The sequence below is a fragment of the Ictalurus punctatus genome, chromosome 7 (assembly GCF_001660625.3).
Source record: "Ictalurus punctatus breed USDA103 chromosome 7, Coco_2.0, whole genome shotgun sequence".
Taxonomy (NCBI): domain Eukaryota; kingdom Metazoa; phylum Chordata; class Actinopteri; order Siluriformes; family Ictaluridae; genus Ictalurus; species Ictalurus punctatus.
The window spans coordinates 20,254,250-20,268,130 of record NC_030422.2 but is presented as its reverse complement, the minus strand read 5'-3'; the positions used below and the strand labels follow the sequence as shown (position 1 = coordinate 20,268,130).

General features: G+C 38.2%; 1 protein-coding gene across 1 annotated transcript in view; it reads left to right on the top strand.

The window, feature by feature from the left end:
* The window catches only part of adam19a (ADAM metallopeptidase domain 19a), an 85,119-nt gene that overhangs the window by 59,828 nt on the left and 11,410 nt on the right, over positions 1–13,881 (top strand). The window contains exons 7-16 of the mRNA XM_017472033.3: positions 1,024–1,089; positions 1,786–1,857; positions 2,990–3,156; positions 4,527–4,611; positions 7,305–7,447; positions 7,606–7,783; positions 9,298–9,387; positions 9,675–9,870; positions 11,279–11,387; positions 11,650–11,854. Of these exons, the coding sequence (XP_017327522.1) occupies positions 1,024–1,089; positions 1,786–1,857; positions 2,990–3,156; positions 4,527–4,611; positions 7,305–7,447; positions 7,606–7,783; positions 9,298–9,387; positions 9,675–9,870; positions 11,279–11,387; positions 11,650–11,854 (1,311 nt within the window). The remainder of the gene's footprint in view (positions 1–1,023; positions 1,090–1,785; positions 1,858–2,989; positions 3,157–4,526; positions 4,612–7,304; positions 7,448–7,605; positions 7,784–9,297; positions 9,388–9,674; positions 9,871–11,278; positions 11,388–11,649; positions 11,855–13,881) is intronic.

Below are 13,881 nucleotides of genomic sequence, written 5' to 3'. Positions count from 1 at the left end.
GCAGATGAACTAATTAGATTTTGAAACTGATCCAGACAGCATCAAGGTCACAGCACGGTTTTCTTCAATAGCTTCTTTCATGTATGAAGTATATTGTAAGGTATGTTCTGGCATACAAATTAGTAAAAAGAAAGACTACACTTGTTGGTGGCAGAGGCAACCTTATCAATGCTGTGGCGTTGAGTTTGAATTGTTATTCCTAAACTAACGACACTTCCTAGTTTCAGCAAAATTGTATTTAGATTCAGGTTGACATTTAAGCTTATTTTATGTGTTTTTTTTCTGTGACATCTGGGAAAACAGATTGACTGCTATAATTTGAAACCCATTTCATTCAAGGAAGGTTTATAATTATAATAACTCATAATTCTTAACTATAACAAGTATAACAATAGCAGTTTAAATAGATCTTCACCATCAGTGTTGAGAACCATGGGCTTAGCAAACAAAAACTTATTGTAAAAAACAAAAAAACAAACAAAAGAAAAACTTATTGTAGAAGAAATAATCTTTTATTATTATTCTAAGAATTCAATTCCAGTTGTCATTTCAGACCAAAGAGAACATAAATGTTAATGAAGTTGCTTAATGTGACAGAGAATAGAAGTCTGAAATCAAGCTTTTTTGTGTGGGTTTTATGAATGTTTTGTATTTTATGAAGAACAGTAGACCTATTGAACGTGTACTTGATTGGAGTTAGATGGATTATTGGGTCAGAGTATGCAGTAGGATAATATGATGTCCGTGGTTGCTGTGATGGTGGGGAAAATTTGAATATCCTTGCTTTTGAAATTTAAACATCTTCTCTTGCTGCAGGTGATGCGTGCTTTGTACTCGAATGTGGTAATTAAATGCAGCCACGGGCTGATCTCTGCATAAACCCACTTTGTTTCAGGCACTTTAAAGTGCTTTATGAACACAGTGACGTATGGTGAAATGCAACCATATGGGAAGTCAAATGTTTGCAAGTAAAAGAAATAACCACAGAAACCATTTTAACCTTGAATCCTTTCACGTCCGCAGGTGAAACGAAATGCCTGGGGCACAACCAAGTACATGGAGCTTTATATAGTCGCTGACAACACACTGGTAAGCCCCTGATCCCTCTGCACCCACAGCTACAGTAATTAAAGCTTACACAATAGAAAATGCAATGCCGATTTCACACCCAGAGTTCAGCAACACATAACTCTGAAGCTTAGGATGGAGGGAGGACAAAGCAAACACGCATTTTAAATGTGTTCTTAGTAAGGGTTTAGGCTTAAGGTTTAGGCTTAGGCTGCTCTTATACAGCAACCAAGCAAGTGGTGTTTAATTGACTTTCTCTTTTCTAATCTTGCTTTGCTCTCTAGCTACAGATTTACGCTCAGAACTAGATAGACTGACAGTTTTTGATTAAACGAGCTTCACTTAAACAATTTGCATTATTAAATGCCTCCAGAGCAGTTGGAGAAAGTTAATTGCAACATTCCATCAGCTTTTTAAATGGAGCACTTGTCATAAATTTTCAGTGTCTTCACGTTTAAAGGATAGCTTCAGTGCTCCAGAGGGGGGTGTAAATGAATATAATCATCTAATCTGACTTCTCATTATGTTGGTCTATATACACTGGTGTTTGACCTTGCATAAATTACAGCAGTATTGCCCACTGGAGAAAAATGTGTCTCATTATCATTGTACTTCATTATGGATTTTTTAATGAGACTTTGTTGTATTTTTGCACATTTAGTAAATATGCATTTTTTTTATATTTATTGTCAAACTATTTCTTTTTTAATTTAATAGTACAGAAAGCAAAACAAGGACCTTGAAAAAACCCAACGAAGAATAATGGAAATTGCCAATTATGTCGATAAGGTATACTGCAACATCACACTTATTTGATCCTCATTACTGTTTAATTGAATGATGTGTTATTTACTGTCTCCCTGATGTTCTGTCACTGGCTCATTAAGTGAAATGTAAAATTATGACAGCAGCAGAGTGTGCGCATTACATGTTAATTAGTAAATCATTGATTATGGGTGGGTAATATGACAAAACATCATATTTTAAATTTAAAAGATTCAGAGTTTGTACACAGTCAGAATGTCCAAAAATCTGAGACCACTTTGAAATTCTGTTTTTTCTTTGGTTATTGTTTGTTTTGTTGTTGTTTTTGTGTATGTGTTTCATTTATAACTTGAAGTAAACAGAACATTTTAAAGAAATTATTAAGAATTACAAAGAAAAGGAAATGTTCAAAATCTTAAATATGCAAGATTCTGTGTGATTTGTTGGTCAGTGTTTAAACTGAAGTATATTTTTATTGTTAACTCCTTAGTACAAAAGGTCAGATATTCCTTGAGCTTTATCCCTTCCACTGAAGAAGGTGATCAGATGACACAGCCTTGCGTTTGATAGCATGAATCATCAGGATTGACCCAACTTGTGGAGTCCGGCCCAGCCCGAGTACACACTGTCATTAAAGCAAAAGCGAGATGTTGATACATATGAAGAAATTTTCTGGTTCATGTAAACATTCTACACAATTTTACTTTTTCATTTGAAATGTTACTTTTATCATTTTAATTTTACAAATGCTATCAGCAGGTTATTGTAAAGTTTGTAAAGCTAGCACAATAGACACCGTTTCTTTACACACACATACACACACACACACACACACACACACACACACACACACACACACACAAATAAGCACAATATGAAGTTTTGGTAACAAACTACCAGAAAAATAGCAGTGCTACTTTTAAAAAAACTGTTTGTGATGCTTTTATTTTATTTCTACTAAATTAATTATTAAGCATTAAACAATAAGGAAAATAACATTTACAGTTTAAAAGATTTAGCATATATTTTTAATATCAGAGTTTGTAATTGTTACTTTAAAATTTTATTTAAAAAACAAATAGCTGCGATATCTCAAAGAAATAGGTCTGATATCTTTTGCTCATCTCTGATCACATATTGTGTTGTGATTGGTCAGTTTTACAGAGCTTTGAATATCCGGGTGCCTCTGATTGGTCTAGAGGTGTGGACAGATCGTGATCAGTGCATTATCAATGAAGAGCCCAACGCCACTCTGTGGTCCTTCCTGCAGTGGAGACAGAAGCTCAAGTCCCGCAAGAAACACGACAACGCACAACTTCTCACGTTAGTCCTGAGCCCATGAAGGATCTAAAGCAGAACAGCACTATTCAAAAAAACAGACCTGCTTCAAATGGAGTGTTTGTTGTAGATCTGTTTTGAAAGCTATAGACTTAAACATATTCACTTCATATGTCAGGGTGTCTATTAACCAAATACGCAGTTATTCATAAGTTACTTTTATATTAGGAGTAAATTTACAGACATCCTTTACATTTTCTTCAATGTTGTTTTGCATATTGAATTGCATATCATATTGAGATATATTTTACTTACTTACTTACCAGCTTATTTACCACTTTCCAGTAATATTCATTGTCATATTAATAGCGCTGCAACAACTAATCGATAATAATCGATTATGAAAATCGTTGTCAACGAATCTCATTATCGATTAGTTGGATTGCAAGCAGCTCGGGGTGCGTTTACTCACTATATTACTTCTGTTCTGAAAACACGCCTCGGAGAGTAAATACAAAAGTTGTGTCCCAAATGATGTACTATGCACTTGCACTATGCACTATATACTCTACCATCTTTGTGTGTGAATTTTATAAATGTAATATCATCTCAAAAGGAACACTAACGGGTTTTTCACTAACTGGAAGTATAAACCGCTTCCTAGTTGACGGCGCATGACGTCATACGCACGTAATGTGACGCCGCTAGCTTTAGCAGATACCCAGAGTCACCGGCAATTACTTTCTTCAGTTTACTGTTTATATACTTAGTTATATACTTAGTTTATTTTATATATGAGCATATAAGGTTCTTTTCAGTCTTATATAATTGGACAAACAGTTTTAGACTGAAGTTTATATTTGTAACACTCAGTTTGTGGATTTTATTTTAAATAAACGAAAAAATGGTACTGAAAGTTCGCCACCCCCCAGATAGGACAGACTAAAGGACTAAAGTGCTGCTGCATCGCTCTATTTAGATAGAGCTGATTTCCCACTGGTGTCACTATCAGCGAATAACTGAATGATAATGTAGGAAACCGTTATCCAAAGTGAATTTCCGTCAGTGAAAGCAGATGACTGAAGAATTCAACACAGAATTGAATAATTTCATAAATCTTTTGCACAGTTTAAGATCACATATTGATTCTAAACACTTCACTCTAAAGCAATTCATTCATATTGGATTTTCATTTAATCAACTGAAAATTGACATTCATGCTAACGCCCCATCATACACAAGCATGCAGTTTTAGTCTCTCTGTTTTCTTGCTTTGTTAGTGATTGATAGCACTTTCCTTTTGTTCACTCGCAACCAAAGCTTCATATCAGGTCATCACTGTTTCCATCACTCACACATGATAAAAAATCTTGCAGTTAATGCGTATTGATGTATCTTTTCTTCTTCTCTGGCAGAGGGGTGATATTCAAAGGCACCACTATTGGCATGGCTCCCCTTGAAGGCATGTGCAGTCATGAAAATTCTGGCGGCATTAATGTGGTAAGACAGCAAAGGGACATATTTTTTTTTGGACTGTACCACTGTACAATTCCAATGATGTGTGTGTGTATGTGTGTGAACATAGATGTTTGTGGTACTGATGCACAAGAGATCAATATCACTCAGACAGCTGATTAGGCTGTAATATGCTCTATTAGCTTGCATAGTGACAGACAAAAGCTGTGAGGAATACTAACCTGGAGTGATGGGTTTTCAAATATTTATATTATTGTCACATATTTATATTAATTAAGAATATTTTTATACTTAACGTACATTTCTTGTGGTTGCTTCTGAGGTTTTAGAATATTTGATGCTTCGTGAAGCAGGGTCGAGTGTAAGAACTTTGTGTTGTACATTGGAATCATTCATTTAAATATGGGTTCATTTCATACTGTATTTTCAAAGTATGTGGAATTGAAAAGGTTTTTCAAGGCCAGTACATACATGATGTGCTCGAAGGCTTTGTCCATGCGCTCTATTAAGTCAGACAACTACAGTATCACATTCAGTGTTTTCTGTAGGACTAAGTGTACACTACCCTTGCACATGACAATTAATCTTCTTTCTTCTACCAAACTGGAATGGTGCTGTATTTTATATATATATATATATATATATATATATATATATATATATATATATATAGAGAGAGAGAGAGAGAGAGAGAGAGCGAGAGAGAGAGAGAAGCAATGCTACATGCTCATCATCAAATTATCAAATTAGATTGTATCCAGCTGAGAGAGACAGAGAGAGACAGACAGAGAGAGAGGCATTTTGGTTGCATTGCCTTGATACCAAGTGGGCCTCCTGCAAGTACAAATATGAACCATTACTAACACTTTATTTCCCTAGATATAATCCAGTTCCTCCTTTATGTTTGCTCAGATGAAAGCACCATTTGCCGACTAAGAAAGCAATCAAACCGACAAATTTTGCAAATACACAGTGAAATAATAATTGCACATTTTTTATCTGTAAGAGCAAATATGTTGTTATTGTTTCATATTCTCTGAGGGTTTTCACAACAGCAATGGATATATTATGAGCATTAGGCATGATGAAGCCATCGCATACACTGTTTCAGCTCAAATCAAATATGAGAGATTACATTTTTAGTTCTAGTTCTGTATTGTGTGGAACAAGACAAAGAAAGTATATACAACCCGAAATCTTAAAAAGTTGGGACAAGATGTTATCAGCGTCAGATCCAAAAGCCAGCGTCTGTCATGATATGTGGGTGTGTCAGTACCCATGGCATGGGTAACTTGCACATCTCTGAGGTCACCATTAATGCAGAAAGATATGGACATATTTTGGAGCAACATATGCTGCCATCCAGAGCAGGACAACGCCAAACCTCATTCTGCCCAGATTACAAGCGCATGGTTGGGTAAGCAGAAAGTGGGGTGCTAGCATGGCCTGCCTGAAGTCTTGACCTGTCTCCGATTAAGAATGTGTGGCGCATTATGAAGTGCAAAGTAAGGCAACGAAGGTCCTGTACAGTTGCGCAGCTGAAAAAATGCATAAAGGTTGAATGGGGGGAAATTCCATTTATTACACTTAACCAACTGGTGTCTTCAGTTCCCAAACGCTTAATAAGTGCTATTAAAAGAAAAGGTGATGTTGCACATTGGTAAACAGTGGACTGTCCCAACTTTTTTGGAGTGTGTTGCAGTTATCGGATTTGAAATGAGTGTATATTTTCAAAAATAAATCGAATTCACAAAGTCAAACATCAAACATTGTGTTAATAATGTGTTTTCAATATAGTACAATTTTCAAATTGTAAAAAAGTTTTTTTGCATTTTCCATAATGTCCCAACTTTTTCAGAATGTTGGTTGTAAATGCTGAAAATGTGAGAGCAAGTTCTGCTAAGAATGTAACTGAAAAAATGTGAATGAGTCAAAGACAAGGAGGGGCTGTTTATTTGAAGTTTGTTCAGTTGGAAGAAAATGATTCATATATATAAATAGTGTATGACTTTTATATCACATTCCATGCTTATTTACAGTAACCACAGTCTCATAAAGATGTTTCATTTACATTTTTACATTACATTTATTCACTTAGCAGACGCTTTTATCCAAAGCGACTTACAAATGAGAAAGATACAAGCTAATTTTTTCCAGAGGGGAAAAAATTAACAAAGTTATCTAAAGTGCAAAAGTGCTATTTGAGCGCATGATACTACTAACAGCATATGTCAACCTTGCCTTCTCTTATTTTGTTGCCGTTATACTTTGCATAAATGAACAGAATAAACATTGATTATTTCGTGAAACAGAAGGTATAACAAATTTTCTCCTATTTGGTTTGAAAAATGAAATGATAACAGGATTGACCAGGGGATGTAGTTCCCCTAGCTACAACATCCTCAGAATCCTAAACAGCCCTTAGCCTTTCTAACTCTAATGGACACTAATAGCACAGGGATATGTTGTAATTTCTACAAACCTAATCACCATTGACAGCATATTCCAAGTGGCTGATCGTCCCTGAGCGGCTGCCCGTCCCCTGTGACTGCTAATAGCTTATGATTGATGTAGAAATATCTAATGCTCCGAGTGCCTGTTTTGTTCTGTCTGATTATAAAATTGATTCACACACATTAAAACATAAATGGCTTCGGAGATAGACATGTGACTCAAACACAGAAGTTTCCTAACCCCAAGCGCTATAATTTCTGCAGGATCATTCGGATTTGCCCATTGGGGCGGCTGCCACCATGGCTCATGAGATTGGCCATAACTTTGGCATGAGCCATGACCATGAAGGTTGCTGTGTGGAAGCTACAGCCGAGCAGGGAGGCTGCGTGATGGCAGCAGCTACAGGGTAAGTGCCATCAGGCTAATCCATGCTGGCCAGCCTCTAGTGTTTCCATAAGGAAAAAAAAAAAAAAATCCTAGGGGACTTTGCCTGAATTTGTTCCATCTATGTTCCTTTATCCTTTAACCGCCTGCATTTACAGTGACAATTTACCCGCCCAATAGGCATCCGTTCCCTAAAGTCTTCAGCCGCTGTAGCAAGAAGGACCTTGACAACTACTTCCAGAAAGGAGGCGGGATGTGCCTGTTCAACATGCCCAACATGAAGGACCTAGTGGGGGGGAAGAGGTGCGGGAATGGATTCGTAGAGGAAGGGGAGGAATGTGACTGCGGAGAACCTGAGGTTAGCGTTACACACATATTTGTCTTGCTGTCCTTATTGTAGTAACTTCCATTGAAATAATTATTAATGCAGATCATTCATGCTAGGCCTACACCTAAATCTAACTCTTATCTTAATCTTAAAACCTTTTTTTTTTTTTCAACAAAACTGCAGTTTCTGTAAATAAGCAATTATTCTCACGGGGACCCGCTAAAGGCCAAAACTGCTAGATATTCTTAACCTTGTGAGGTTTAAATCACATCCAGGATAAAAGAAAAAAACATGCACACAGGATGTCTAGTCAAGTCAAAATATCTTGAAAAATAGCCAAAATTTATCTAATATTTTGCATTATTAGATGATAATACAGCAATCTATAACAAATACATCAATAAAATATGAGATGCTAATTGTAGAACAGGAATGTTCGGAAATAGGTTTAATAGCTTTATACTTGTTTGATAAGAAATAGATCAATTCAGTTATGCCTATGCTTGTATGATTTTGTAGAAATACAAAATATACATCTAATTTGCGAAAAGCACTATCCAGTCAATTATTCTACATAACTAGAGGTGATGAAATCTCAATTTTAGTCTCTGGTTGGAATGCTTGTTTATTTGAAAATACTTTATAGTCATTTCTGGGGTGTCTCTTTAAACAATGGGAGCATATGGTAAAGCTATGTGCACTTACTCAAAATGTAAGTCAGAAAACAACAACAACAAAAACAAACACAGTGAGTGACAGAAATGTGGAGGGGAAAGGAGAATTTCATCTTCCTGCAAAGCTGCAATTGGCAGGTTGTCAGAGCTTATATTATGGATGGATGGTTTACCATCTGCTCTAGGTAGACTTGAGTAGCCATTCCTAATTATACATTAGCACCTGGACTTTTCTTAGGGCTGCTATATCCCTCACTATCTACACTGTGCATTATGCTAAAAAGCATGTGGAATTTATTTATTACATTTACCACCGAGATCCTGAAAGCTACCTGCAGGCTGCGTTCGAGGGAAATGAAAGTGCACATTGTTAGAGCTACCCTAAGGCAACCTTTCAACGCCCCACACTTATCTGGCTGCTCTACACTCCAGCTCGAGACAGATTTGTCAGCGCTGGTCGTGCTATGCATTGTTGTGGGTGTGTTAATTATTCTTATTCAAGCGTCGTCTCTCACCACCTGCTCCTTTGTATTTGTGGAAAAATTGGCACTTGTGCTAACTTTGCGCAGCATTTCTGTACGTGTATACGTGTGTGTAGTATATGTTGACCCGTACTGTATAATTAATGGGTGTAAAAGCTCTCAGTGTGCCAGTACTCTTCTGTTTCAGTGTCACTACAGTGACATGCATCATCTCTGACTACCGGCGTTCAGGTTTTTTCTTTTTAAACTCTGTCACAGCAATCAAAACTCGACTTAGTGTGTGGGTACAGGGTCACACGGTGATGTGCTTCAGCAGCAAAAGCACAGAAGTGGTGTGTGTGTGTGTGTGTGTGTGTGTGTGTGTGTGTGTGTTTTCATCCTCCTACAGGAATGTACGAATGACTGCTGCCATGCCAGTAACTGCACCCTGAAGCAGGACGCACAGTGTGCCCACGGCGTTTGCTGTGAAGGCTGCAAGGTCTCTGACTGTCATCACACTATTTCTGTTCCTTTTCTTCCCTACTGCCTTCTCACTTCCTCTATTCCACATCCTCTTCTGCTTGAATCACTCTTCAGTCTCTCTCTCTCTCTCTCTCTCTCTCTCTCTCCCTCCAACACACACACACACACTTCTGATACATTGTCTTCCATTCATTTGTCTTCTCCCCCTTGCACACTTTTCTTGATTTGTCAGTTCTTGTCATGCCTATATCCCAGTCTGCTAATGTGAAAGCCCATGTGACCTCGCATTTTCTGCACTCTCAGCTGAAGCAGGCAGGTACGATGTGCCGTAGTGCAGCCGGCTCATGTGACCTTCCAGAGTACTGCACAGGTGGATCACCCTATTGCCCCTCTAATGTTTACCTCCTGGATGGATCCACATGCCAATATGGCCACGCCTACTGCTACAATGGCATGTGCCTCACTCACGAGCAACAGTGCCTGCAGCTGTGGGGCTACGGTGAGAACGCACACTTGATACAGGATGGATTTTCAGTCTTGTCACACCAGATAAGACTAGACATGCAGGCACACTCCACTCCACTGCTCATACTTTGTGTGCATGGCACATAACAGTTATTTCAATATTGACACATAATTAATAAATGACAATAGAATAATTTGCTTAGTGTAGGATTTACACTCATCACACATTGCCTTGGCTTAAAATAGTCCTGTTAAATACTATAAGGTACTAAATGACCTAAATGCTACTCTGATATGGATTTCAGTGCTAATACAGTATATGTACAATGTTTATACAATACTGCGATATCAGATTATATATCACCCGATAACTACTTTATTTATTTCAACCGTTGTTACAAATAAAGGTGTAGTGACTCTATAAAGAGCAGATGTATTGTTTACTTCTATCTAATTACGTTTAACATTTATGTTTGTAAGTGTAAGTGTGTGTATGGGGGGGGGGGGGGGGGGGGCATATATTTTTCTTTAAATACCTGTAATTAGTATTTAAGTAAATGTGATCAAATAAATGGGTCTGGCTTGGTTGAATTAATGTTTCACTTATATGAATCATTTTAATAAAGATGCTTTTAAAAGTTCTGGAAGTATATGACAAATTTTAAGGAGGCAATGCGTGTTTATTTCATCAATCTGACAAAAAAAAAAAAAAATCAGTCAAATTTATAGCCTATCTGTTTTGTGCTAAAATAATGTACAGCAAATATACAGCAAAGCCAGAATTATAAGGAGATGAAGCATTTTGGATCGACTTCACTGGCTTTAATTATGGCTTTTGTTTACAATCCTAAAATGACATAGAGTTCATTAATCCGCATTTTGTTTTAATTAGCACTTTGTAATTTGATTTTATGTCATTTCCGTCGGCTCTTCTGTTTTCATTTGCGTAAAGAAGAAAAGGGGTGGGAAAAACACAGTCCCTAAATCAGAGCCTTCCTTCAAAAATCCTCTAGAGATGGACCAATTTGTTCTCATTTGCTCTCTTAATTGAGCAGTTGTGGAACTTTTGTTTTTTCAGCCTCACTGATCAAACACTGGTTGAATTTGCTGGTGGCAGAGCTCCTCTCCAGCTGTCTGTGGGCTTCAGTCCAGTCAAACCTCTAGGCTGACATCAAGCCACAGATCAGAACAGACTCGCCACTGCTCGCTTTGTGTGCACGGCAAATAACACTTACTGCCATACCGACACATGCATTATTAATGATGAGAGAATCATTTGTTTTTGTAGTGTAATTAGGAAGAATTATTAAATGGGTTCTTTTAGTCAAGCATAACTTCCTCTGTATATACAGTATAGTCAATATTTCCAAAATGGCTCTATGTTAAGATAAAAGTTTAATAACGTGAAAATGATAATGAGAAAATGGAATGTGTTTGTTCAGGTGCACGGCCTGCACATGATGCGTGTTTCCAGGATGTCAATGCAGCAGGAAACGCATTTGGAAACTGTGGCAAGGACGCGTATGGCAATTATGTCAAGTGTGAGAAAAGGTGAGGAAATAATGAATGAGGTTGGTGAATATTCTTTTCTTCATTCGCTCTGTTTAAAACTAGCCGGTTTTCAGTCAGATTATGGCAGGAAGCTCAGTAAACTTTTCTGAGGTCAGGTTAGTAGCAAGTCACTGTGTGGCAGACGGAATGATCTGCTGCAGTTTAGTCGTCCACATAATAGATAAAGTAGACGCTGGCTGAATTCCGTTTCTGGAAAAACAACTCGTTGCACTCATGACGTTCACAATCTTGTGTCCTACAGTGATGCCAAATGTGGGAAGATCCAGTGTCACAGCGCTGCCAAAAAGCCGAAGGGCACCAACGCAGTGTCCATCGACACCACCATCCGCACAGATGGCATTGAGGTGAAATGCCGTGGCACATATGTGTACAGCACTCAGGACGGACAGGGGGACCTTCCTGATCCTGGCCTCGTCATGACTGGCACCAAATGTGGAGAGGGCAAGGCAAGCAGACAGACAATAATGTCACACAGATTAGTGAAGTCAGTAGAAATAGGAGAATCGAGAGTGTTGAAAACCTGGATCATGCATATGTAGTGTCTTTCTTGCTTATGATCATGTTAGCTTAAAAAGTAAATAATGAGTTTAATAAGAGGAGGAACGCGGTGGCATGCTCTCCTCACACCTCCAGGGATGGGGACTTGATTCCTACGAATGTCCTGTGTGCACAGAGTTTGCTTGTTCTCCCTGTGCTTCGGGGGCTTCCTCCGGTTTACTCCGGTTTCCTCTTCCACTCCAAAGACGTGCATTGTAGGCTGATTGGAATCTTTAAAATTGTCCGTATTGTGTGAATGGATGTGATTGTGCCCTGCGATGGGTTGGCACCCCGTCCAGGGTGTCCTCCACCTTGTGCCCCTGGGATAGTCCATTATAAGTCCAATATACAGCACTCTGGGTTCATACAGATGTCTTGAGTTTAAAAATGCTTGAGTTTGAAATGTCCTTAACCCTCCTGTTATGTTGGGGGAAAAAGGTTACATCCATTATGTTATGACTCAAAATGACTTCCATGGTTTAAATACACACAAAACACAGCAAAGAACAGCATAAAACAGTAAACCTTTATTATGGCTTGTCAAACCTTTATTATGTCTTGTCGAGACAAGTCATAAGAAGAAATATTTGCATATAAGTTCATGACCCTAAATGTGGACAATTAAAAAAATGTCAAAGAGAAAAAGAGAGATTAACCAGTATTTCAGATATCTCCAATGTGGAAATGACCCATAACATAATAGTAGGGTTAAATAAACGGAAGAATTACAGACCGCAGCTCCGTCAGATGCTCTCCTGTTTATGGATTTGGCACAAGCAAATAATTGAATGCCTAGACATCATCTGACCCATTTGACTCGCTCTAGAGCTCTGCTAACGGTGCATACTAAACATTTTATGTCACTTGTAATTGAGAAGCTCACATAACTCTTGATATCTGGAGCTGGCAGGAATAATTTTGGAGGTATTAGAAAGGTTCCAGTCTATTCTGTGTAATGACAGAAAAATGGATATTGGGCCGATGTGAATTATGAGGACAGGTGCTTACTATTATAGATAACAGAAACATTATCATGCTGTAAGACCTGTCACCTCATCAAACTGATCCTGCTGTCAAAATTCATGAATTACAACAACCGATTCATTTATTACAATTTTTTCTGTCCCTCTCTCTCTTTCTCTCTCTCTCTCGCACACACACAGATCATTGACAACCTCATACATTATTACACAAGCATGCTCACACACGCACAAAGACACATTCCGCAAGTGTGTTTTAACTCACTTTATACTGCAGCACTGTTGAATTCTCTATTCTGATTGCACAGAAGGTGTTTATTAATTTTCTATAACAGCAGCTCTGACAGTCGTGCCTCTGCAAAGTATATATTAATGCGCTTGTTCTAATACATCATTGTCTCTATAGAAACAACTCGTTTACAGGCACTTGTGTGATAGCACTACAGTGCATAGTGGGTAAGTAAGGGGCATGGCGGCTTAGTGGTTAACATGTTTGCCTTGCATCTGCAGGGTTGGGGGTTTGATTCCCACCTCTGCCTTGTGTGTGCTGAGTGTGTATGTTCTCCCCATGCTTTGGGGGTCTCCTCCGGGTACTCCAGTTTCCTCCCCCAGTCCAAAGACATGCATTGTAGGCTGATTGGTATTTCCAAATTGTCCATACTGTGGGAATGTGTGTGCAATTGTGCCCTGCAGTGGGTTGGAACCCTGTCCTGGGTGTCCCCCTCCTTGTGCCCTGAGTTCCCTGGGATAGGCTCCCCCAAGACCCAGTGTAGGATAATAGTCTGTAAGTTTTCCACCACCGGAAAGTCTTCAGGATAGAAGGCATCACTCTTTCAGGTTTCTCAGTAAAACAACAAGCTGCATTTTTGTCTTATTAACTGCAAGTGAGAAAAAAAGAGAGGCTGGTGAGGTAGTGACTGTTTATAGCTGCTCTAATGTAAGTGATTAACTTGTTA